Genomic DNA, 27,548 nt, shown 5'->3' with positions numbered 1-27,548 from the left:
TGAACAAACACAAGAGAGACATTATGTCTGTTATTGTTTGCCTTTGCAGAGTGGCTGCAGTACACTCTGACAGCACCCTGAAGCAGAACTGACAATGTGGTACAGAGGACACTGTGTGTGTGTGCATGTCTATCTATAGTTATGGGGGCCAATTTTGGTTCTATATCATCATTGTGAGGACATTTTGACGTCGTGAGGACATTTTGGCCGGTCCTCACAAATGAAATTGGCTTTTTGAGGGTTTGGACTTGGTTTTAGGGTTAGGGTTAGAATTAGGTTTGTTATTGAGCCTCACTCCTCTAAACTTCCACAAACATGAGAGAAAAGCCTCCTTTCAAATATGTTGCATTTATTTGACATTATGCATCTACATAAATTATCATGCCAGACAATTGGCAGCAATATAGAATGTGATCTTATTAAGAATTAAGAAAATGAAGCAAAACAAGACAAAAACATGAAAACATCACAATGTAGGGCTTTCCAGCATCGCACCGGAAAAAAATATATAACAGCCTACACATGGTCACACGAAGTCACATCATTCTTTTTAGAAAAAGGAAGTCAATTGAAACGTCAAATGAAGAAAAGGTGACAGATTAATGGTCCGAAGTGTTCTCTCACTCCTCTGCACTGCCAAATTGAACCACAGGTCACTCAATACATTTTTTTGTCACCCATAAAATAATCAAGGTAGCAGAGCTGTGTTATGATGCTCTGTTTACATAGTGTACAGTTTTTCATTCCTCTGGGATGAATGTAAATTGTCTCCTCTAACTACTGACATTCTTCTCCTAACGCAGATAGAAAAGAAAAAAACAGGAGGACAAAGATGCTAGAAGTTAGGGAGTCTCTTTATAACATAAGCCATTGTTCCTTTCAAAACTTTAATGCGAAAGATCCAGGCTGTGGTGTTTATACAGAGTCTTTCAACTCTAATATAATATTCAAGATTGCAGGGAAACGTCCTATTGAGATGTTTTGAATTTGCTTCTCCTCCGGTTCCATTACTCATCCCCTGCTGGGAGATTTTCTTCAATCCTCTTGATGAACTTCATGCGGATTTCTGTAACGTTGTCCCCCCTCAGAGTGTCCTGGACAAACTTCACGTCCACCGCCATCTGGACCTAAAACACGATTTATGATCCGTTACGATGTCGTGCACAAAAACAACAACAACACACACACTTGCCCATTAAAGACCTTTATCCTCATTGGTTTCTGTTGTGTTGTCTTATTAACTCCACCAAGGAGGGTCTGTTTATCTTTACTGACCCAAGGAAGAACTTGTACTGCACTCTTTGTTAGTTTTACTAGTTATTAGTAGTTGTGACAGTAGCTGTGACAGTATTTACCTCTTTTTTTTCCTCCTCCATAAAATAAATGTGCAAAGGATTCAGACTATGGATGTGTAAGTGTTGACCTTACCATCTCCAGTGACCCTCTGAGGGCCCCACACAGCAGGTTGGAGTAGATCAGCGTGTTGTGGTTGTCCGGCAGCTCCACAAAGTCGACCAATGGGTTGGTCTCTAAGATGAGGGAGAATTCATCTCCTGCCGGGCTCCAGTTGGTCACACTGGGGGTGGTTCCCAGGTACATCTTAAATGCAACCTAATCAAAAGAAAACACAACAGGGTGAGGAGTTGGTGAAAGATAAAACACAGCAGGATTACTCACTTGAAAAGTAATGTCTCGTGGCGAATTAGTTTGTGCCACGTCCCTAGAAGATAAGAAAAACACATTTTTTGATTTTAGATTGGGACAGCTACAAAAAGAAACAAGCTGCAAAGCCAAAGTTAATGACACATTTCTTCTATTATCCAGAACACATGCTAAAACGAACTGAAGTATTATTATTACAGGTTACAATGGCCCAACGCTCTGATCTGTCTTGTCCACTAAGGTTTTGCTATTATGGGACTTACTCCTGACATCAACTGAGCCTGTAGATCATTGCTAAACCAGTTTGACTGATGGACTAACCACCTTCACTGATTTTCACTTTCTTCACAGTAAAAGTCATCATCTTTGAAGGAAGCTTTTACTTGTGAAGCAGCTGCAGGAAACCTTGTGTTTGTATTAGTGGAATATTGACAAGAATACTGACAGTGTTACCTGTACACACCATTCTGGTCACTGTCGTCTGTTGCTCCTGTTCTTCTGCAGGACGGACGACAAACTGGCTCATTCAATTAAAAATGCGATGAAGCTAACAAAATGCCAGCTCTGCCCCTCCAATCAATTACAACATGGAGTGGCAGTAGGAAGATTTTGACTCATAAATGTAAAACAGTTGCACTCCCAGTATTCCTGCCTTAAATCAACACAATTATCTTTGGGGAAAAAACAAACACTGAAAATATAAAAAATAATGAAATAATTCAGGAAAATCTGGTTCTGATCAAATCACAGGCCTCGTATATTAAACTGAAGAATGACTGAGGTGATTTTGGCAACAGGTCATGTGATATCCTGAGGCAAAGCTGTCACCGTGCCTTCCAAACCGCTGTCCCATAGTGCTCCTCCGTTTACAGACATCACCCTTCACTTCATGACCATGAGCCAGCTCCCTGAGCTCGTGTAGAGTTACAGCTGTGGTATGACTCCCCGAGCTGCGAGCTGCAGCAACACCTTGAAAACAGCTGGAGCGCTGAACACACAATGTTCACTGTCTCCCTGCGTCCTACTGCCTCTCCGCAGAGAAAAAATACAGAGAGGACGGACTGGAAGTACAACTGTAATGTAATCAGCCGGGTGATGCGGTAAATGACAAGACGACTGACTCCTTTTAATAGAGACGCAATATAACGTGCTGTAGTTGTTTCAGTGCTGTAGCCAGTGACGATAAAGCAGAAAGGAGGTATCACTGAATACAGAGCGACTTTGATTCCACATGTAAGAGAATCCTTACCTTCTGAGTATCAAGGTAACTATCACACAAAGCAAAGAGGAATGTGATCTTGGCCTCAAATTTAGGAAAAGGCAGAGTAATACTTTCTAGGAGCTTTGTCATCTGCTTGGCCACAATCATCACTTTTCCCTCCTCCTCCTCCTCCTCCTCCTCCTCCTCCTCCCACCATCCTTCTCTTCTGTCTCTGGTCACTTTTAGGGTGTGTCATCAAGTTCCCCTCTCTCTAATCTGTCCTTCCTGTCCTCCCTCCTGCTCCTTCTCCCTCCTCCCTTCAATCTTGGGAGAGATCCACGGTCACGCTCTGATTGGCCTGGAACCTTCGCAATTACCTTCGCAATGACATCTGCCGTTTCTCGGAAATCCTGACACCTGCCGATGCTGGAGCGTGCCAGGAAGTCCTCGATGAGACGCACTCCGATGTTATAGCCCCTATGGAAGAGAGAAAGACAGAGAGAGAAGCAAGAGAAGGAGAGATGAAGTTATTCTGCGTCCTCTTAGTCTTAATAGGCTAAAGCACAGACCTGCAAATGGTCGGGTAGAGGCTCATTTATGCTCAACGTTACATTTGTATACACATATATGCCTTCTGTCTGTGTGTTATTTTTGTTCGTATTTGTGCACATCTTCTGAAAACTTGCAGATACAGACAAAACAGCAGTACCACTGGAAATCATGAGGGGGCAGTGTAGCATCTAGTTCAAGCGAGACGAGAACAACATCGCCATGTTTGTTGTCGCCCTCAAGTGGACTGTTGCTCAACAACCATGGCAAGAAAAAAAGAGGCATGGAAGTACATGGGCAGTGACGGTGACAGTTTGAGACAGACGGATCTCTTCTCATACATATGCAGCATAAATGAGTCCAAATTTTTCAAGAGAAATCAGAAATTAAATGAATGTGCAGAATTTTTAACATCTAAAGCAGCTTATATGACGCCTAGTCCGCCACAAGGATTTATTTTATCGTTAAAGCTTTTGACACCAACTTTGATCCCTTCACTTCTGCTCAGATAACTGTCACTACTGAGAGTAAAGACTAAATTAGACAGTGGTGGATACGTTTTCAGTTGCTTTGTGCTGCAACAATCCACAGATACTTTTCAAAGAACACGACTCAACCACCACAAGTGGAGGATGAGGAGGTCACAACCCATTAGATGTGACTGTGTATGTAGCATCTGTGTTTAATCGTGGGTGACAGGTCGAGTCGCCGGACAAATGACATATGTGCAGGTCTGGAGTTCATATGGGAATAATTGCCGGTAACAGGTGGGGTCCGTTAGGAGTTAAAAGACAGTTACTAATGTTCCAAGTCATTTGTGGGTCATACACTTGGAAAATGATGACAATTAGGATTGGAAGTCTGAAGACAACTGATGCGTCCTGTTTAGGGTTGCAAAGGGGCGGAAAATGTCCGGTAAATTTCCGGAAACTTTCCATGGGAAGTTAAGCTCGGGAATTTGGGGAATTTTGAAAAAAAAAAATGTACCGCAAATTAAACGCTGAGCAATAAAAACGTCATTCAAAACTCTATTTTAAAGATGTATGGAATGCAGCACACGCTGCACGTTGAATTTCAACCCTGCACTGTGCATTTCTCCATCACATGCACAGATAATTCCCAGCATCCTGCACACTACAGCATTAGCCCAAGGACTAGTCAGGTAGGTTTTGATGATATTACTGGGGAAAATATATTAGCATGCTGATTGAGGATTGTTCATCTGTTCATCTAGCCTATTTCTATTCATTTATCCATCAATTGTAAAATATTTTTAAAGACGATTCCAATTGTTTAGCTAACTATTTATATCTCTGGCATTGCATTAGTGTTTTTTACAAGCTTTTTTCTCATCTTATTCTACAGAACAATGCCACATGCACTATCTCATGTGTGGAGACATTTCACCCCAGCCAATGTAGAAGGAAAGGCTGTGTAAATTTGCAAATACTGTGCAAAGACCTATGTTAAGAATGCCACAAAGATGCAGAAGCATATAGTCAAGTGCCCAAAGTTTCCTCAGGGCTCAAATCAGCTCATGACAAAACAAAATGTTTATATTTATGTCTGTATATGACAAGGTAAATACAGTTAGTATAAATTACCCACAAAATTTCCAGTTTATTCCCGTTTATTCCCATGGAAAGTTTCCAACTTTGAATATTCCCGGAATTTTGCAACCCTAGTCCTGTTCCTAACATGGTCTGTCTCTGACCAGTTGGCAGAGAGGGCAGTGTAGACTTGCTGCCTTCTAAGGCCAGGTAAGAGAGACCTCATCTCACAGAGATTAAGCTTGCTGCACAACCAGGAAAGCAGAGTTCATTCAGTCCAAAGTACTCATGACATCATGACAGGATATTTAGAATTTTTGAGTTATCAACCAATCACTTTACCTAAATCTTATGAGTGTCTAGTCAGACATTCCTGAGGTTTTTTCTCTACTAAAAACACAAATCAGTGTTCACCTCAAAGCTCTTAGACTCTGAGAAATAACAGGATTCTCGGGGAACCTCCGACACATAAGTGTGAGAAATAAAACCTCATTACGTCATCCCTCTGTTCCAGTTTGTGCCAAAGTACATTATGATCAGAGAACAGTAGAATGTTTCAGAGTGGTGGGAAGCTGGGAGCCAAACGGAGACACACAAATCAAACTCCCCCTCTCCTACCTAAGTTAAACAAGCAAACCTTTAACATTGATTTACATTCTTAATATGAACTTAGTGAAATATATATTTATACTATGATATACATTTTTTTGTTTGAAATTTAGCCTAAATGAAAACATATATGTTACCAATAAAAGGTTCATGTCATAATAAACCAAATGAAATTATATATGATTTTTAAAAAGCTTTGCGTGCATCATTCAATGGCAAACACTATTTAAATTAATGTATTGTTCATGTAGCACTATTCAAAACTCAGGAAGGCAATTATTTCACATCAGTTCCACCGCTTAGTTTCCCCCCGTTTTAGTTACTTTAGAGAAACAATATTAGTTACTGTATTTTTTGTTTCGCATGGGATTTCTCTGGCTTCGCCACAAGTAGATTAGGGTCCTGGTCAATTGGCTGAACGCAGGGTGTACCCCGCCTCTCACCCAATGTCAGCTGGGATTGGCTCCAGCTCCCCCTGTAACCCTCAAAGGATAGGTGGTGTAGATGATGGATGGACAGTATATGTTGGCACTTTTTGGTTTCATTTGGTTTGGCCTCAGTTTGAAGTGATTCTGCCTCTGATTATCATCCCTTTTTTCTCCTGTGGTGGTTATGAATTATATAATGTTATCTATAAGTCTAACTTTGCCTAGGGACCAAGGCGGGAGCATCCTTCCTACTTTCATGCTGTGCTCCTTCCCCCCTTGACAAGGACACAATAAAAAGTGCATACTTACATCTTGTCCAGTTGTTTATTGACTTCCTCGTCATTCTCGTAGTCTTTACAAAGCTGGGTGACCAGGGCCCCGTAAGTCAGTGTGAACAGCTCAGAGTTCTAAAAATATAAACAACACAAATTTCATGTTATTTAGTATAAACTAATTAAAGGCTCTGGAAAAAGCCAAGAACACAGATACATTAGGTTTCTTGTGTCATGGCACATCAATAAGCTAACCTCAAGGATATGCTAAAGACATCAGAGAGCGTCCGGTTAAAATTACGTACTACTTACATGATCTGCCTTAAGTTTGTTAAAGACCCAAACTGATTCTTGGCAGTGGCCATGTTAAAATACATACAATACGTTATTGATCACAGAGGCGATTCTGTTCATTCACAAAGACAACAACCCAATAAAAGAGCTTCAGTTCAGTTATGTTGAACTTAAAGTGCAATGTCTTTAAAATACTACAGACCAAAAATAAATAAAAAAACAGGCATCTAGGATTGTATATAAACCATCACTGGGCCACTTCCTGCTCCAGGGGGTTAACCAGGTCGGCTATGGACAGCTCCTGGTGCTGAAATCACACCTAATATTAACCATAAGATAAAGATTGTAACTATTGATAAACACATTTCATTAACACTTATTATTAATAAATATAATGTATAAGATTTTCAGATTAAATATTTCACTCTTCACTGCAGCTGTAAATCTGCCACACCTCCCTATTCTATAGTACTAAATAAAACACTGGTCCACATCAATAACTAAATATTGATCCTGTCATAACACGAGAGTTGTTGATTCCTTTCCTTGTGAATAACTTTATTATTCACAGGAAATTGAGTTCAGCTCAGCGACAAAGATGTTTCAGTCAATTTGTTTTGATATTGATATGAACGCAGTGAGGGGGACACACGTCAACACATGCAATGTTCAACAATAATCTAAATACGTATCCTGTTGTTTTAAAAGCTGCTCAAATCAAACCTAGCTGGGTCAAACAAAGATTTGTGGCTGACGAGCACTTTAATCCGAGGTGAACCAGAGAGCTAACGCTATTTAGCTGCGGTTAGCATTTAACTAGCTAGCCACGCTAGATTGGGCTTTGACGTTGGTCGCCTACCATCTTCTTGCTGTCAGTTGTTCGGTTGGACTGCCGGGACATTGTGGACACAGTTACAGGATTAACCAGGAGGCGACTCGCGATTAATCCTTTATTTATTTGATTCTGGCTGAACTGTTTGTTTCCGCAGTGGCCGGTGGAGTGGCTCACTTCCGCCCAACGTCAAGCACAACTAGGAAGACAGCGTGGACTTCCGGTTTTACCTCAGGGCTAAAATAAGAATCGAGAGAAATTAGTGAGAGATACAAAGCAGGACGGCAAAGGAGATGATGAGAAAACAGATGTAGTTAAAACTAAGTTACTGTTACAGCTTATTCTTCAGAATAGCGTTCATTTTCAACACGTGAAAAACTCTTCTTAATTTATTTTGAAGGTGATTTCCGGTAATGCTTTAGCTAACTTTGACTACTAGCTTGATGTCAGCTGTCTCACCAACTTTTCTTCTGCAGTTTTACTCTCGACAGGTCAGACATCGCCCTCTGGCGTCCTGGAGAAGAACAGCAGACCTGTGTTTCACATGAACTTCTCACGAGTGACCACAGGGTGGCAGTACAGCTCATATATTAACAGTTAAATAAAACTAACGACCTTATATTTTCTTTATTGCAGCTTGAAAATATATTTTTTCTTTATAACTCGAGAAGCTGTTCACACGTTGGAATCTCTGCTATGTATAATAACTGTTTGCATTCGTGTGCGTTTTAGAGAGAGAGAGAGAGAGAGAGAGAGAGAGAGAGAGAGAGAGAGAGAGAGAGAGAGAGAGAGAGAGAAGAGGAAGAGGACTCACTCCTCTTCAAAGTTAACATCACATCTTGACTCTCAGCTCAGTCACATGGTCTGTTCCTCCACCTCACGTCTCCATCAGGGCTATTTGCGCCTCCCGTAACCCGCATGCTGGTTGGCTGAGAGTCGGTCATCCCATCCGAGCTCCACATCGAGGAGGAAGGAGCGACGGAGCGCATCAATCCCCTGCACACACACTTTTCTATCTGGCCATATATATACAAGAGGCTGATTTCCAGACCGAGCGGTGCAGGGGCTGTGGAGGAGGTCGGACCGGTGCGATGATGACGGGGAGATCAGTGAAAGACGTTGACAGATACCAGGCTGTCCTCACCTCGCTGCTGGCGCGGGAGGAGAATAAATTCTGCGCCGACTGCGACTCCAAAGGTTGGTGGGTTTCTTTTTTATTGCGTCCTGGATGGTCGTTGCGTGTGTGTGTGTGTGTGTGTGTGTGTGTGTGTGTGTGTGTGTGTGTGTGTGTGTGTGTGTGTGTGTGTGTGTGTGTGTGTGTGTGTGTGTGTGTGCATTTACTACCCTGCAGAAATGCGGTGTTGCATTCATCAGCCCTCTTGGCCAATTAAATTGTACTATGGTGCAAGGCACGGGACCACATCCTCACAAGGCTGGAGCATGGCATGCAGCTCCATGATGCCAATGCTCCCCACCACTACCTCTAATCACTAGGAAAAGGTATCAATTAATCTGGATTTCCTTAATGATGAGAACTGGAGAGGTTTAAAACAGGATGAAATGAGCGATCCGGGAAAATTACTATTTAGTTTGCAAGTGACAAACCCCGATGGCAAATAAAACATACAAAAGGCAAATAAGAAAACACAATGACAATGAGAAAACACAACGACAATGAGAAAACACAACGACAATGAGAAAACACGACAATGAGGAAACACAACAACAATGAGAAAACACAACAACAATGTGGAAACACAACGACAATGAGGAAACACAACAACAATGAAAAAAAACAGCGACAATGAGAAATAACAACAGCAACGAGAAAACACAACGACAAATGAGAAAACACAAAGACAATGAAAAAACACAAAGACAATGAGAAAACACAACAGCAAAGAGAAAACACACCGACAAATGAGAAAACACAACAAATCACAAAAACACAACAGTGAATAAGAAAACTCATTTGTCAGCATTTCCTTCCTTTTTTTAAAACGGACAGTGCTTCCGTCCAATCAGCACCGAGCCTCGCCGATAGTCGGTACCGACCTTTTCCAGGAGAAGATAATGTCGTTCTGTTTTTGCCCTTCAGGGCCACCGTATATTCCTACAGGTTGAGCGCACAGCGGGACACAGAGAAACCCAACTTAACAAAATCAGCTCTACACACTTTAATCTCATAATGGTGATATATAATGCAGGTCTATGGTTTTTTATATTTCTCTTGACTTAGATCAACATAAACTTCTGAATTAGTTCTGATATATATTGAAGGATTATTTCTACACACGTGGTAGCACCAGAGCCACTGTGTCAGTTTTACCCACTGACCCTGCTCTGTCTGTAGCCTCGGTCAGTGCAGGCCTTGGACTATGTCATCAGCTGTTTGCTGAACCTGTTCTGCCGTACTGGTGGTGAGGTAGACATTGCTGTTAGGGACTGAAGCCACGAACTGGTTCTCCAACATTTTGTGTGAAAGTTAATGATATCACTGCTCAAAATATATGTGTGTGCCACTATAGAGCAGGTGCACACATGGGAAACTAAAACCAAAACCAATTCCTAACATATACGTAGATTATACCTCCGTCAAGGCCGGACAGTCGCCTGCTGAAACCATGTTTTAATTCATTCATTATTTTGATCTGCACCAAAATACTCACACTCATTAATATCCGTCCCTTTAACTGATTATTTCACCTCAACATCCATGAATTCTTCTCTGAGGAATCAAGGAAAATGTGAAAAAAAAAAAATCACATCTTGCAATATTAAAGAAAATTAAAAAAAACTCCTGGATCCGCTCCCTGATCCAGAACCGCACCAAGATTTAATGGGTTCCTCCCTGATCTGTATCACATCCTTCCACCAAGTTTCGTTCAGTCCTGTGGTTTGTTGTGTAACCTTGCCAACTAACAGACAAACAAAGAAACACACCAATTCAGACAAAAACACAAGCTCCTTGGTGCAGTCGACCAGTGTTGGTCCTCAGAGATAAACCTCAGGTGTCAGTAAATCTCCTCCTGTGTCACTGACAGTAATAATATAATAATAATAAGACCTTTATTTGTACAGCACTGATCTAAACAAGGTTACAAAGTGCTTCACACAAAAGAATCAATGGCAAAATGATAAATGAATTATAATAAAAGGTATTTTCAGTAACTGTCTTTATTACAGAGCTGTCATATCTTTGTTATTTGTTCTTATGTATATTTTGCTGCACCTATCGTCCACATGTTACCCGTATGCTGCTTGCACTGCTTGTTCTGATGTAACGTGTTGTTGAGGCCGATGAGATCGACCTTGTGACGCCACACCAGGTGCGAGGAATGACTCCACGCGTCACTCGCTGTACACTTGCACGTCACTGGCACTGCTCCCAGCTCGGTCATTAATTCTCCAGTGGACGGCCCCTGGATGAGCGTAAATCACAGCACGCGGTCATGTGGGGAACAGGCCTCTGTGATTCCTCATGAAAACTTTATGAATGACAGCACCGAGCAGCTTCCCCTGCCTTTAACAGGAAGTGAGGTGTGTTCAGATCGGTGTTTGTCTTTCGATGCAGAGACGGAGGAGCGGACAGACAGCATCGGTGGAGAGGGGGGGGGGGCTATAAGTGCACACTCGTGTATCAGTTGTGTCACGGCTTTAAAAAAAATCCTCCTTGTAATCTCCACAGTGTGTCTGCCTTCGGATTCGTGACTCAGCGGAGGAAACATGTGAAATCAATAAGTCGTGGTCGTTCCTCTCTGGATTCATGGAGCAGGCTGTGTCAGAGCGGGGGACGTTTAAGACGGACAGACAGACAGTATTTTGACCTCTGGAAAATGAGTTAACCTTTGTATGAATGTCACTGTTTGGGTGTCCTTTCTGTGTCTCTTTTTATATTTCTGTGTGTGTGTGTGTGTGTGTGTGTGTGTGTGTGTGTGTGTGTGTGTGTGTGTGTGTGTGTGTGTGTGTGTGTGTGTGTGTGTGTGTGTGTGTGTGTGTGTGTGTGTGTGTGTGTGTGTGTGTGTGTGTGTGTGTGTGTGTCCCTGTCTCTGTGTTTCTGTATCTCTTTCAGCTTCTTTTCCTGCCAAATGATCGGCTGTGCTGATGAAGCATTGCAGAGTCTTTCATCAGAGACAGTGAGCAGGTCAAGTGGCTGTTGAGAAAAGAAAAATACGGATGCAATTATTTTTTCTGGCGATCTACTTCCGTAACGTTGAATAACACCGTTGTGCCGATAGAAATTCAAAGGATTGCTCTCGTAAGTGAGGAAGCCCACGTCTAGCCCCGTTGGAAACGTGTAAGTCAACGTAGGAACATGAGTAAAAGCTGTAAAAGCTGATCCAACACCTTGCTTGTTATTTTGTGATATATTCTTCATTTGCTCTTTAGAAGATGTCCCGATACAATCTTTCCCTTCGCGATACTGACTGACGTTTGCGCATCGTCCGATACCGATTGAATACCAGTGCATTTTAAAAAATAACTGATAACTGGTGTAGGCCACTTACCCTGTATGGAAGTGATGACTGATCATTGTTGAACTGGCTTAGGTTGAACCCTTTGGAAACCACAGAATTAATCCAACAGTCCAATCTTCCATTTTCCAGTTTGACAGTCATAACTGAAAAAGAACACAAATAGATAAATCGAAGAATATACAACAATTTTTCCCTTTAAATAGCTCGAAACTGAAGACTTGCATAAGGTGCATGTTGCTGTTTTACTTGTGGGACTCTTAAGTGTGAAATATGACCAAATGGCTGACATTTTAACTACAGCTGTGGCAAAGGCTACACAAGCAGAAATCTTCTTCTCGCCGCACTAAAAACTGTACTTGCGAGAGTTTTGTGGCGGAGAAGAAGAAGAAGTGATTATCAGTGAAAGAAAATTGCAGTTTTATCTGGGTGAAACTACGCAGCATTTCCAACGCTGGTATCTGTATCTGAACATCTCTACTCTTAAGACTGTTTTTCCTGTTTTCTCGCTTAATTCTCCTTCTGAAATACAGAAAAATCTCAATGTCCTCAATAGAAGAAACAAAGTTTTATGAAACCTCTCATACACACGCTGCTTGTACAGTATATAGACAATGACATGGTTTGTGAAGCACTCGTAAAGCACACTGTGAGCACGTGTTTCTCTTTTACAAATATGCCCTTTGCATACTCTTTGAATAAAATATAAATAGAACCAGTAGATGTTGTTTGGCTTCAGGCAAACACGCTCGTGACCGATTCTAAAAAAGCAGCTGTGATCAGGCTCTTGCAGCTTATATAGAGAAGTGACTGTTGTCTAGACTACAATCAACAAAAGCCCAGGAAATAAACAGCCCAGTGTCTGTTGTGCATTTGTGTTGCAGTTGATATGTGAGGAGGGAAAGGACATAAGTTTGATTGCTGTGAAGAATGAGCCCTGTTTTCATTTGATACCCGTCACATCTCACTCCTAAATCATCTTTGATTGGGCCTCCACTCCGATGACAGCCAGTGGCCGGAGGCATTTTGTTTTGGGGTCGTCCCTCCGTCCAGTTCTTGTGAACACGATATGTCAAGAACGCCTTGAGGGAATCTCTTTAAATTTGGTTCAGATATTCAGTTTGACTCAAGGATGAAATGATCAGACTTTTGTGGTCGAAAGTCAAAGATCAAGGCAATGGTGACCTTGTGTTCTTGTGATTGTGATATATCATGAACATCCATCGGAAATTTCATTACATCCGGCGCAAACAATCACTTGGAATCAAGGATTGACCTAATTAGAATTGTTTTATCTTAAAAACGCCTTGAAGGGATCCTTTCAACTTTTGGACAATTTTGGTTCCCTTAGATTCATGGGTCAAATGTCGAGGTGTATTTCTTGCCACAACCCAAAGCACATTTTCTGTTCTGCATGTACTGTAAAAAAATAACATCTGGCTCCATATTCATTGATAGATCGTACATCATTCTCATTTCCCACCTTTTTCCGTGTAGCTGATCTGTGCCGACCCTGTGATGTAGGCTGATGCATGAACAGAGATGTTTCACCTCCTACCTGTTTAGCACATTTTCTCACATGTTTAAGTGTTACTCTTCTGTGGTTGCACACTTCTGCAAAACCACATGTTGCTCGTGCGTGTGCGCACCTTAAACTCATTTGTCCCCTCCACTTCCTCATCTCGAGTCAGGCTTTTGGCCATATGGCCCGTGATGAGGTTTGGTGTAATCTTGTTTGCTCTGGCGCAGATTACCGTGCGTTTATCACCTCCCTCACCAGGGTGAAGTGGAAGTGGTGAGATGTATGGAGCAAAGAGTGCGTTTTACACCAGCCTGTGAAAAAAAACACACAAAAACACAGTAGATCACTACCATGCTCTTCTTACTGTACCAATATGTACCTATATAATATGTACCTATATAATATCAGCCTCTCTCTCTTTCCTCTGTACCACATTGCTTTCTTTAGTATTTGTATGCCGATCATTTCCTCACAATGAAACACTTTTACTGTAAATCCTCAATATGAGCAGCAAATAATAATAAGATCGTGTCGAGAGGTTGAGGCAGGTGCATAATGTGGTCAACACTTTACCCTCTGGCTTCGGTCCCCAGGGGCTTTGTGTGTGTGTGTGTTTGTGTGTGTGTGTGTGTGCGTTGCGCTAGAATAGAAGCCTGCCTTCTTTATTGTCTCCTATTGTGCTTGTGTTTACGTACATACCGGGCCTTGGTTGCTGTGGAGACATCACCTGGCGATGTCATGCCTTATCCCTCCACTGACACCACCCGCCGCCCCTCCCCTCCCACCACTTAATCTCATCCAATCAGAGGCCAGCAGGGATTTCCTTTGAAACAAGGAGGTGATTGGCTGTGTGTGTCCCCACACGGCTGGCATAGAGTTCAAAGTCACACATGTACCATGGATTGGGAGCCACAGTGACAGAGTACACTTCACATTAATACACTGGCATGGCTGCAGGCACCTGGGCAAATTAACCCACTGGGTCCCCTTTAAACCACCCAGGTCCTCCCACTCTGTGTGCAGTTTGTACATTATTCCTGGAATATTGCACATCCCCAGTTGTACAACACATAATAAAGCATCAGCTGAACTTGATTTATTTGAGGTTTGGTCTCAAGATGAGACTAAGGTTCTTAACATGTCGTTTGAGGTGCATCAGGTGCAGTGAGATCATGTCAAACATCAACCTGCTATAGCTAGTTTACCTGGAACCTAATCACAGCAGCGGGTCATCGTGGACAAAACACCAGGAGCACCTTGTAGAATAGAAGGTGGTAACAAGAAAATGCAACTGACCACATATTCACAAAGGAAGCAGATATCTCATGGGATGGTGTAGCTTTAGCTCTCGTCATGTTTTTTGGATTACCGTGGATGAAGGTTGGCTTTTCACACTACATTTAGCCTGGGTCGGAGGGAGCCATAAGCCCCAGGGTAAGAAAGGCTTCACACTGGCACAATCCTGCCTCATGTCCAAAGTGGGCTTACCCCAACCTTAGCCTATATGGCCCTCCAGAGCAGGGTTAACACTGGGATTGCTGGGTCATGCCCTCAAAATTGCTTGAACACAGGACTAAAATGTTTCAACAGCCATGTAACCCAGGGCTAGTAGAAGTGCAAAGGGAATCATATAAGCCTTGGGCTATACGTGTGTATGAAAAGAGGTTATCCTGCAAAGAATATCCCAGTTTGGAATCAAGACTCTATCTATCCATCTATCCATCTATCCATCCGTCCAAATACACAAATGAATATACGATAGAAGAACACAGTCTAACATTATAGAGATAATAACCATATGACCCACAGAGAGTACAAACAACAGTGTGTAAGTAGCAGCTTAAAAGTGATGAGAGGGATGGAGAGTCTCAGTCATGTTTCGATGTATCATCCATTCAACCTCAGTGACTCACCTGCAGCCTCACAGTCGTGACACTCACATTGTGACACAGATGGTGGGTGCGTATTGGTAAATTATCAATAGGGGTCCATCTGTGTAGCACAGACTGTGACTGGGTCACTGGGGGGCCTCGGGGTTTCTGGGTGGGTGCACTTGCTGAGGGGCTTGAGAATAGGATGACTCTATACACAAGTGTTTGTGCGGTGGTGTAGGAGGGCGAGGAATCCACTGATGACTGAGGCCCTGTGGGATTACCCGGGTGCATGCAGGGAGCACCGTTCATCCTTGTGGGATATGGGCTAATGAGCCATTTGCACCTGCTCGCGTGTGTGTGTTTTTGTGTGTGTACATGGTCAAATCTGTTTGTATGACATGGTGGACTTGTGTCTGTCTCCATTTTTGCATATCAAGAAGAGAGGGTTAAAGGGTTAAAGTCTGATTCTATTTTTCAGTTTAGCTTGTTTGACATAATGAGAAGTGGAATATCACATGCAACTACAATCATGTCACATCAGGCCTCTTCACTATATATATTAATAACAAGTCAAACATCCAATAAAATACAAGAAACAAATACCAATTATTACTAGAATGGTACTCAGTGGAGCACAGTACCCAATATTCCCCTTAAATTCAATCAAGCTGCAGATTTTTTCATCAATACCTCTGTTTTATTTTTTGAAAATTCAACAAATGATAGGGCTAACACCCTGTAATGCAACGTTAAAGAAAGTAAAAAAAAAGAATTCCTGGATCCACCCTCTTAATTGAATCAGCTGTAAAAGTTAATCTTCCTTGGCCCATAACCCACCCTTAAGAAATTCAGTTCAGTAGTTTTTGCGTAACAGTGAGACCAACAGCAGTGAGAACACAACCTTCTTGGCAGAGGCAACTATCATTGTAGGTAAACTAGTCCACGTCTTCCATTAGCCACAAGCCACCTGATGGCTATTTATTATTTTAATAAGAAAAATCTGTCAGTTAGCCTCTAATTGCTGTCGCCACAGACACTAAACACACAGGTTTTCCATGTTGGTGTCGAACACAAGTCTGAATCTGGAAGTGCTGTCTGCTGGGCACCAGTTGAAAGGTGGTCTTTGAAATACTCCGGACTTTTGTAATGAACATGATGCACCACACAGAGCGATGAGCTTTTAGACGCGCTGGAATAACTTTTGTCGCAGACCTTCAAACCTTGAACAGAACACAGTTAATGCAACTCAAAGCAGGAGAACTGGGAAACAGTCTTTGACTTCCTTTATTAAGCAAATTAGCTGTGAATGAGCCAAGAACCAGGATCTGTTGTTCACGTTCCCTGGAGATTTCAATGCTAAGCTCTCTTCACCCACGTTGTTTTCATTACAAATGTCCTGACCAAAGGTTTTGGTAGAAGTCTGGATAATACTGCTGTGTGTTTGTTAATGCATCATACATGTGTGTAGTGATCTATTTCCATACTTAAGATGGGTAAATATCCTTAGAAATATCCCAAGAATTAGGGTTATAGATTCCATTTCTGTGTGATATCAAAATCGATTATCAGGCTCTTGTTTGAGTCATACTCAAGAGTTTCAGTAAAAATTATAACATTGATACACGTTGATTACAATTGATATTCTAAGTCAAGTCGATTTTATTCATTTAGCCATAAATCACAAATTAGTCTTAGAACTTTAGGGTTCAACAGCTAAACCATTCCCAATATACTGCTTATATATTAATATATACCATTATGTACTGCAATAGAAGCAGGTAAATGCATACAAAATCAAAAACAACATGTGTCAGCATGATTATACAAACTTAATAGTGGTTATAAATGAATAGATAAATTAATAAAATTTGCAAATGGAATTGCCCTTTAAATTGAATGGATTAAAATATAAGTCTTAATTAATATTAAGTATACTGGTAAAGGGAAAAAGGATACATTTTGTAAGTGAAGCTCCTCTAATGTGTCGTAAATAGATGTGTGTGTGTGTGTGGGTGATTGACAGAGAGGCTCATTATAGAGCTGTGTTTGTGCCTCTTCCTCGTCATACCCCCTGCACCTCCCAGCAGGTCATCAAACAGCTGAAGTCCACTTTTTGATGACTATAAAAATCCACTCTTGTTTGTCTCCGTTTTCCGCTCTCATCCCGTCGCTGCCTTTTCCTCCCCTGATGTGCCTCAAGCGGCATGTCTGACAACCACAGTCATTTTCTTTTTTGCCAGGGTGATTCATCAATCGCTTATGCAAACCCTTTAGTATAAAACCCGAGGACTGATTTATTAGTCAAACCTTGCGTATTTAATTATAGCTCAAAGAAGGTGTTGGCAGCTGGTCTTTGATTAAAGAGAAAAAAAGAAAAAGGGGAACTCGGCAGAGGAGAAATGTGCAATGCAAACCCTGTTTGTTTCCTTTTTTTAGCAGTCTGTTCCTCCTACTCTCCTCCTTCTAAATCTGTTCGAAGTACCTGGAGGTGAGCACTGTTGCTGGATAGATATACTGCACATTGGTCCCGTCTCAAGCATTGATTGGAACCAAAGAAGCTCCTGTGGTGCATGGAGCAGGTGTTATTCACTTAGAATGTTTCATCTTCAGCTCTGTTCATCCTGGAAAATGTCTGTTGACAATTGCTCATAATCTTGGAGGACGTAAATGACGTTCCTTCCTGAAGAAATATTTAAAAAAGGAAATGATTGAAATAACAAACTTGAGTAGGACGAGAGGAGAAGTGTTAAGCCTGCCTGCATAGTGTATCAAGTTGGACAAATCTGTTTTGTAATGACAGTATCTCGAGTTTAATCACGTAAAGCCCCAATAACTTTTGCTGATGAGACTTGAGAGACTTAATTATTTGTTTTCAATTTTAAGTAATTTTAGTTTTAACATTTAAGAAATTTTATCCAAATCTGAACTTTATATGAACAAACATGTATTATAAGTAGTGACCAAATCATTATTGTTTAATGGGAACAAAATGGGTCCAAGAATGGCTCCTAGCTGGACACCACAAGTTCATTACTAAACACATATACAGTATATACATATATTTCATCATAAAACAAAAAGTCAATCCATTCAGATGTTGGACGTGTTTCAGTCAGATGAGAAGTCAAGGGGACACTGTACTGAGCAGAATGCATCCTCTGGGCACCATGAAAACCAGCAATACAGTCAATCAATTACATGTGTTATTTCACTGGATAAGTGAAACTTCAGACTTCGCCAAAGTGGTCAACCAACCAGACAATGGGCCAGCAGACCAACACTGACCTCTCTGGAGACACACAGCATGGCCGAAAAGAGATATAATTTCGTAAAATATATACAACCAATTGGGGAAAACCAGGGTGAAGGGTAGAGAATGTACGGAAATAAGAGAATTAGAGCTGCAAGAGAGAGATATGGTTGGACAAGGGAGAAGAGTAGGGAGGCTGGGTCGGTGAATGAGAGAGATTATAAATGGTGGCTAGGACACAGCAGGAGCCTTAGAATAAAGATGAGGAGGACAAACTAATCCTGCATTTGGGGAGTTCAACACAATTGACCATCTATGCTTTCCCTGTGACAGTGCCAATGTATACAGCAGCTAAGCAGGCTTTGCAGGAGTAATTCTACTATTATTAGCCGGCATGACAGCTAATGCTCCAGCCAGACGGTCAGGATGATGGACATCTGTCTGACCACTGACCATCCGTTTATGTTGCTTACTGGCTTGCTCTATTTGCCTCTTTTTGTCTGTTTTGTTTATCAATTTCAGAATAACATTGAGCAAAAGGGAAACACATGAAAAATCACTCCCTGTCCAGTGGCTTCCTGTTAATAATCCAAATAGAATAATGGTTTATTTTTTAGCGTGCATAGCTCAGGACGCAACCTAGACAATTGGCTATTATTTGACTCAGCACCTAGACTCAGGGTTTCCGCAGCTGGCACAAAGAGGAAGGTTTTGAATGTTTTCTCCTCTCAAACTCGGCTTCCTCTTACATTTGCATAGAATGGCCTTTCTTAATAAACACGGCACAGTGACTTCAGGGGAGAAAGAATCTTAACTAAAAGCTGCTCTTCCACCTGGTGGTGAAAAGACCACAGCACACCAGCTTGCACCTAGGTTGGAAGCAAGGACTCATTGCGGAGATGAGCGGAAAGGTGGAGACAGAAGCAGAGGGGTGGTTGGACCTTGGCTAGAATGAGGAGAGGAAAGGAAGGGGGGTGGCAGGAAGAGATGGAGGGAAGAGAAGAAGAGGAGGAGGGGTGAGAGAAGAGGGGGTTGTCGGGAGGGAAGCACCAGCGCTCTCTTTGAAGCTGACTGTACTCTTTGAAGAAGACGGTTGCATAATTTGAGCAGAAAAATAGACTGATGGGGTTGTTTTTTATTTACCCCCCCTCTCAGAGCCTGTTTAGGCGAAGGACCCTGACAGCTCTGCAGATAGAAGGAAGATCCACACAAGCACAAACAATATATGACACTTAAAGCTAAGTAATAATAATACAAGGGGCTAAATGTTGGCTACACAGTACACAAATACATATGGCATTAAGATGGACAAAATAGGCTACTTGGATAACATTGCACCCACACACACAGAGCTCATGACCAAATGAGTAATCATCCCTGCAGGTATCCAGGCCCTGTATTTGTGTATTTGTGTATTTGTGTGTGTGTGTGTGTGTGTGTGTGTGTGTGTGTGTGTGTGTGTGTGTGTGTGTGTGTGTGTGTGTGTGTGTGTGTGTGTGTGTGTACTCCCCCTCTCTCCTCTCAGTCTCGATTAAGTAGGCTAACTCTCCTATTGGATCCCATTATGTGTCAGGACAGCGCATGACTTACTCGGGATTAGACGTGTTCCCAGCTGAATTCAAACTCATAATTGAGGTTTCAGGCTCGTCTCCTCGATAATTGGGCTGAAATTAATCAGAGTTTTGCTCATCGTTCTTCAGCCTCTGTACTACTTCCTCTCTTGCATCACCTCTACCTCCCTTATACACCTCTAGATTTTCTTCTTTTTAAGGCCTGCGTGGGTGACAGCCAGTGGCCGGAGGTGTTATGTTTTCTGTCCATCTCAACTCAGCCTTTAGGGACGTTCATCTACTTTTGACCAGTTGTAAATTGGACTCAAAGATTAACTGATTTGTTTTCAGTGGTCACGATTACCTCATATTATTGTGACTGCAATATATCAGTAACACCTGGAGGGAGTGAAACTGCACCGTTTGGCGAAGACAAACATATATATTGCTAGTTTTTCTCAGTTGTTTCATTGTCCATGTATTTCATCAGCTTCCCCTAAAGACTCTCTAACATTATCGGCCTTCTTTCATTTACCAGGTCCGAGATGGGCGTCCTGGAATTTGGGTATTTTTATCTGCATCCGCTGTGCTGGTATCCATCGAAACCTGGGCGTTCACATCTCCAAGGTCAAGTCCGTCAACCTGGATCAGTGGACGCAGGAGCAGGTCCAGGTCAGAGGTCATGCAGATACAGATATGAACAGAGATGGTAACATTTATTACATGTTAGCGTGTTATTATTCGCGCGTCTAGATTACATACAAAGTCAATGCAAAGACACAAGTATCACGCCACAAAACAGCAAGAATCATGTAAGTACATTGCTTCAAAAAAAGCCAAACTACAAAGTGTGATTAATGCGAATCGCGCATTTAGGGCCTTCACGTCACGATCGGTGTGACCAGACAGTATCAAAACAGATATAAGGTACATGATGATGGGTTTCAAGGATTCCTGCTGACATGTGTCCACTTTGAAGCATATATGTACTTCAAAACAAAAAAACTCGCTTTGACGGCTGCACACTAGACTTTCCTTTGGCAAACTGTGACTTTTCTAATATTGTAAGAACACTATCATAGCATGAGACCTTCCTTGCATCAGAAAGGAGCATTTGTTGGATCAATGCTTTGAAACAGTAAAAAAAAATTGGATTACTGCAACTGTATCTTTCAAGGATTCGCCATGATTAAGCATGAAAGGGAGATAGTTTTAATACTTGTACATTCACATACATACAGTAGAGGAAGTAGACACTTTCTCATTTGTATGCTGCTCATCCTGTCTGGGTCTGATAGTCGGCAAAGTCAGCATTATGCTTCCCTGTGTGATAATATCCTGCAGTCAGCGTCTTTCTTTTTCTCTTCTCCGCATACATACACAAAAAGGATTTACATCGTTTTAATAGCAGAAGTCCACTTCTTTTTAATCACTGGAAACACAATAGGATGAGTATGTTGGATATTGTATTTTTCCTTTATTACCTATTACTTACCTGTTATGTGTTGGTGACCCCAGTGTGTTCAGGAGATGGGAAATGCGAAGGCCAAACGTCTCTATGAGGCTTTCGTACCTGAGTGCTTCCAGCGCCCTGAGACAGACCAGTCTGCAGAGATCTTCATCAGGGACAAGTATGATAAGAAGAAGTACATGGATAAGGTCATTGACATCCAGATTCTCAGAGTGAGTCTGCACACACTCTCAAAAGGTTTGTACTTGTGTCTCAATCCATGGAACAGAAAAGAACTGCAAGAGTGACTTCACATTTCTCTGTGCAGAAAGAAAAAAGCTGCGACAATATACCCAAGGAACCGGTCGTGTTTGAGAAGATGAAATTGGTGAGTGCATCCTTGTATGTTCCCGCTGCTTGAATCACAGCGTTAAGAGGGCATAACTGACCTCATCGTGTCCTTAGAGATAGATGAGACTCAGATGTGCAGGAGAGTTTCTGGAGAGACTCTGTCTTGTTTGTCGCTGGAGATGTGTTACATGAATCATAACCATTTAGTCTGTTATGACAGAAAAAAGACATCAGCCCGAAGACAGTTTCCCAGTCTGTTACAGACCTGCTTGGACTAGGTATTCTACCTCTCTCACACACACACACACACACACACACACACACACACACACACACACACACACACACACACACACACACACACACACACACACACACACACACACACACACACACCGTTAGCCACTAGACAAACACACACACACACACGCACACGCACACACACACACACACGCTAACACTCATGCAGCATTGTATGAATATAAAGATTTCCACCTGAATCCAGCTTGTCTTCTTCAGAAAAGCTAAACCCAACAAATATCTAGTTACAGTTTGATTTGATAAATTGATGTGAAAATAGTTACAACCATAGTTGAAACCATTATTATCATAACCATGCCTCCATCTCCCCTCTGTCAGATGCCCCTGCACCAAGTCCTGCAGTGTCTAATGGTGGAGGATGTGTTCCAGACTGTAACACAACACAGAGCCCAGCGGTGTCTAATCCACCTCTGGCACACTCTGCCCTGGATCTCTTTAGCTCTCTGCCAACGCCCTCCTGTGTTTCCTCCGCTAAAACCACGGTAGGAGATAAAACACTGTACACACCGTACGCTCTCCACAGGACCCCTGGGGTTTTGGAAAGCTGCCCCTTATAGACGTGTTTTCATTTGCCTCTTTTGTCACCTTTGCCTGCATCCTGTCACCATTGATAACCTTTTTTCTCTCTGTCTTTCTATCAATGCTCCCTGCCACCCCCACCCCCCAAGCCTGTTTTCAGTTCTATGCCTCAGAGCAGAGTGACTGCCTCTGTGCCTGCAAACCTCAGTCTGTTCCTGGATCCAGCGCCCAAAGCAGAGGAGGGCACCGTCAAGAAGCTGTCCAAGGACTCTATTCTCTCCCTGTATGCTTCCACCCCCTCAGTGCACGCCAGCAGTATGACTCCTCACGGTGAGGACTGCATTCATTTTTACAAGGGGTTATTTTCACCATCTTTTCTGAATCAATTTATGTTTTTGTGGTAATAATGGACCTATTAACTATGAATAGAGACAGTGTGCTTGAATTAGTCGAATTACAACCAGACCCTGCAGTTCCCCTGAACTCCATTGAGCCTTTTAGTTAGTTGATTTGGTTTTGGCCCACAAATGAAATGTTTGTTTCTCTGTTTTCCATGAAAATGCCACCAAACCAAAAGTCTGATGAAGTTAGCAACTATAGCTTATGGACACAGTGAAGCATCTATGCAACTATAGATCCAGATGTATCCTTTAAGAGTTGGTGGAGATCTAAACCGGGCTAAAAGAAGAAGAAATATTACACTTCTAACTGCAAATGAAGGCTAACTCCGCTCCTGGATCTGCAAATAGTGTCAGACACTGCTCCCAAGTGGTGATACTAAACAGTCCATTCAGTTTAGGTTTGTCTCATCAAAGAGTATAACACTGCTCCCTGTCTGTGATTGTTTTCAGCAGGCATGTACATGAACCAAATGGGATATCCGACACACCCGTACGGTTCCTACCATTCCTTAGCCCAGACAGCTGGAATGGGAGGTGCCATGGGGACATCACAAATGTCGATGATGGGACAGCAACAGAGCAGCATGATGGGGCTTCAACAAAATACTATGATTGGAGTACAGCAGAATGGCATGATGGGGCAGCAGAATGGCATAATGGGTGCCCAGCGGGTCATGGCTCAGCCTAGCGGCATCATGACATCACCCTACATGACGGGGATGACCCAGGGTATGATGGGACAGCAACAAAGTGGAATGATGGTCCAGCAACAGAATGGCATTATGGGACAGCAGCAGGGTGGGAAGATGGGACAGCAGCAGAGTGGGATGATGGGACAGCAGCAGGTTGGAGGTTTAACCACATTACCACACCAGCAGGTTTATGGAGTGCAGCAAACCCAGCAGCTACAGTGGAACATTGCCCAGGTGAGTCACGATGGAAACTGCATTGTGCAAGTTCCCCGGACACAGTTTTTCTAGAACAAAAACAGATTTAATGTGGGTTTTTTGGGTTTCAGATGACTCAGCACATGGCCGGCATGAATGTCTACAACACCAACGACATGATGGGATACAGCAGTCAACACATGGGAGGTTCAACAACTCAGAGTTCAGTGCATATGACCGCACACATCTGGAAATGAACCCATCTAAGAACTTGTCCCAATGACCAACAAAACAGAAGGGGAAATGAGTAGTGGGACTATGTGGATTAGACTCTCCATAAGACATTTTCTGGTGCAAGGGTGGAAGAAGAGGAGGAGGAGACACGTGTGAAGGAGGATGTTGGGGAAACCACTACTACCTCTCTTTCTCTCTCCTCTCCGCCCATGCTTCCTCTCTTCTTGTCTCATCAATGGCCATGTTTTGCAGATTTCCATGCTTGCCTTCAGAACATTTTGGTATGACGACCAAGACAACAGGGTTCAGAGGCCAGTGGTTAGGGCTATGCATCTTCTTTTGTAACTATAGCCTGGATGTCAGCGTGTTCACATGCACATACATATCTGCTGGATGTGGGTGTCAACAAACTGCTTGACTTTAAAGAAAAGTTTGGTTTTTGGAGGATGTCACTGTTTTTCCTTATTGACTAGGGTCCAGAATACACATGGATGCATTTACTCTCTCTTAGTGTGTGTAGTTTGAGGGTATATCAAACAATGAGGTTAGCCTAGCTTAGCTTCACTGGTTGATGTGCTCAAATACTGATATCTATTGGAACTAGTAGTATTTTCTCTAAAAGGAGGGAAATATTTCTTGTTGCAAGGTTGAGGCATTAACAGGGTAATTTTTACCAGAAGGGATTGTTATTAGGTCCCGGATTTTGCACAGATGTAGACAAAAGCTTTGTCCAGCTTTTTTTTTTATTTCCAGCTGACCCATTTTAAATGAGAACCTCACAAGGGATCTTAAATGCGTTTGATGGCTACATATGTGATATCATTGCAAACGGTATCATCCAGGCAATCTGAAGTTTTATTTAGGTTAAGGAGATTTTAGAACTTTTATTCAAACGTAACCATTTGCGTGATTACCTTATACATAGTACTTTAACAAGCAAGATTTTAAGAGGTTAAATAATGTTTCATTATTCATATTTTTAAACAGGATGATTTTGACAGTACTCGAGAAAAGGTTTTAAGAATGACTTCGCAATGTGCTATGCTAAGCAATGCACGCTATCTCGAATAATGCACTTGGCTGGAGTTGCTAAAGTGAAAGCTTCAGGTTAAGCTAACAGTCCTTTTAGCTGCAGCAATATTTGTATTTACATTTTTTTTTATTTAGCTCAATCATATAGGCTTTTATAAAAAGTGATATGAGTGGAGATTAATTTTAAAGTTATATTTCCCCGCTTCTGAGAAGAACTGCTATTATTTAGTGAAATATAAAAATCCAGGAATTAAAATCGGCTAGGAGCTGATCGGCTAGGAGATTATCGGCTAGGCTAATTACCCCAGTCATCATACCATTAAACTGCACAATTAAAAGAGACTGGCTCTGTGTTAGTAAGAACATTTATAAAAACCCAGAAAAAACAATGTATTCCTCAAGTTGTCCTACCCATCCAACAATAATAGAATTTTAGATATCCCCAGATGCGTTGATTTCCACCGTCTCAGCTGCAGAAACCTACCTAAACAGCCCAAAGTAATGATGTCTGCTACTCTATTTACAGAAAGCTTCTTCTAGAATCAATAAAGGGGATTTTGGTAGACCAAAGATCAATGCTTTATTGCGGTTGTACAGTGTTCTCATGTGCTTTACTGTACAGCCACTCAACTAGTGATTACTAGACAAATCAATTCGTCTGTTCTTTCATAATATGTTTGGTTATAACTGCAATTCACTGTGCTTTTTCCCTCGGAAGGGGTAAAAAAACACTTAGAACAGTCACTCGCATGCAATTTTATCATGTAAGCGCTCACGAAACTCAAGTTAACAATCTACCTTGTACAATAGAGGCCTCAATTAATGTTGAATGTCTGTAAATAGGAGAGAGGCCGGGACGAGAAAAACTTAAAGGCACAGATCAGTCGTGTTTCAGATGCTTCCACTGAATTGCATGAGGAGAATGTTTATCTAGCTCTGATTGTACTGTATGTACCGTGTGTTTACTATGATGTCCGAATGTGTCTCTGGAATGTGTCCTCTCTACTGTACATGTCCACCAGTGTTTGACGAAGAAAATCTTGATGATCGTGTGTCCTGAATGTACCTGACTAATTTTGAAAACATACTCGTATTGTTGGGGTATTTTTTTATTATTCTGTGACTCTTGTCTGGCAACACACACTTGTGTCCTTTGAATGTTCTGTGGTCAACAGCGTCCTGTCGGTTTTCTGGCCGAATCGTTCAATTCGTCAGAGTTGTTCTATAAATGTCGTATCATCGGATTAGGAGCAAACTGTGACCAAGGCGAATGCGTTTTCAGGTCATTCTGAGGACGTTTACAATTTGACCAAACCACATTGTGAGGCGAAAAACAGATTGTGCGAGAAAGGTGAACTGAAACACTGAGATGTGACAGACACTGACTAACCCTCTTTCCCCACAACTCCACGCAAAGCATCTCTCAGATCTGAGTATTTGTAGATACGTTCATTCTTATATCTGCATGAAGCCATTACTGTAAATATTATCAGTCTTTCTGAAGCACTTTGGTGTTAAGTTGCCACTTTTTAAGTGAGGGGTAAATATGCAAAAGACGCCACTGTAAGGTGGCAAACAAATTAACGTACTCTGGCATAATAAGATTCGTATAACTGCTGCCAATAGCAGTCCAGCCTGCACCACCCGGAAACTCTTTCTTTACATTTTGCTCATTTGGTGGCTGCAGAGGCAGCGGTGTGACAGCAGCAGTCACCTTCTCTGCTGAGACCGATGTTACCAGGAGAGAAAAGTGTTGGCTCTGCTCTGCAACAGCCCATTTGTGGGTTAGCGATGACACTGTTTGTGAAAATCCATCCCTGTGGGCGATAAGGCTTCACCGGCAGCCGTCTCATTCGGTTTAACTTTAGGTTGCTTGAAATCAGTTCCCTTTTTTTTGGTATATTTTCTGTCAAATAAAAGCAAATAAAGGAATGTATCTTTTTATGTACTTGTCAATCAAGATATTGTACTTTGTTCCTTATGAGATTATCTCTGTATATTATGTTCTATTATGTTCTTAAATAAGATTGATGAACATGTATATAGTATGTCTACATTTTTTTCATAGACTTTGCTCCTTTTGATTTCATGTTCCCACAAAAGACAAAATATGTAACATATGATAATTGTCCATGTGAAAACATACAAAATAAATCATGTTTTGATTATATTCTAAATGTTGTGTCGACCTACAGTTTTTGACCTTTGCACCTACTCTAATGTCGACTATTAGCCTGGTAGCCTGGCAAATCAGTGCTGAATAAGATCAATGACACGTTTCACCT

The 27,548-nt window shown here is 41.9% G+C and overlaps 2 protein-coding genes across 3 annotated transcripts; one reads left to right on the top strand and one right to left on the bottom strand.

Moving 5' to 3' along the window:
• Nucleotides 1–332: 332 nt before the first annotated feature.
• trappc3 (trafficking protein particle complex subunit 3) lies at nucleotides 333–7,607 on the bottom strand. Its single transcript, XM_035183409.1, has 5 exons — nucleotides 7,425–7,607; nucleotides 6,309–6,406; nucleotides 3,241–3,340; nucleotides 1,429–1,611; nucleotides 333–1,127 (listed from the first exon to the last, which is right to left on the bottom strand). Exons 1-5 carry the CDS (start codon nucleotides 7,464–7,466, stop codon nucleotides 1,008–1,010), a joined length of 543 nt encoding a protein of 180 aa, XP_035039300.1. The 5' UTR covers nucleotides 7,467–7,607; the 3' UTR covers nucleotides 333–1,007.
• Nucleotides 7,608–8,211: 604 nt separating this feature from the next.
• Nucleotides 8,212–27,440, top strand: smap2 (small ArfGAP2). Of its 2 annotated transcripts, none has more exons than XM_035183668.2 (9): nucleotides 8,212–8,594; nucleotides 20,607–20,740; nucleotides 21,587–21,751; nucleotides 21,847–21,906; nucleotides 22,090–22,147; nucleotides 22,509–22,672; nucleotides 22,859–23,039; nucleotides 23,564–24,036; nucleotides 24,129–27,440. In XM_035183668.2, exons 1-9 carry the CDS (start codon nucleotides 8,489–8,491, stop codon nucleotides 24,252–24,254), a joined length of 1,467 nt encoding a protein of 488 aa, XP_035039559.2. In that variant the 5' UTR covers nucleotides 8,212–8,488; the 3' UTR covers nucleotides 24,255–27,440. The 2 variants fall into 2 exon arrangements, with proteins under 2 accessions (XP_035039559.2, XP_035039558.2); XM_035183667.2 differs by having other exon boundaries at nucleotides 23,561–24,036.
• The last annotated feature ends 108 nt before the right edge of the window (nucleotides 27,441–27,548 follow it).

This window comes from Hippoglossus stenolepis, chromosome 17 (genome assembly GCF_022539355.2).
Source record: "Hippoglossus stenolepis isolate QCI-W04-F060 chromosome 17, HSTE1.2, whole genome shotgun sequence".
Taxonomy (NCBI): domain Eukaryota; kingdom Metazoa; phylum Chordata; class Actinopteri; order Pleuronectiformes; family Pleuronectidae; genus Hippoglossus; species Hippoglossus stenolepis.
The sequence above is the reverse complement of the archived record's forward strand: the minus strand, read 5'-3'. Positions and strand labels throughout refer to the sequence as shown.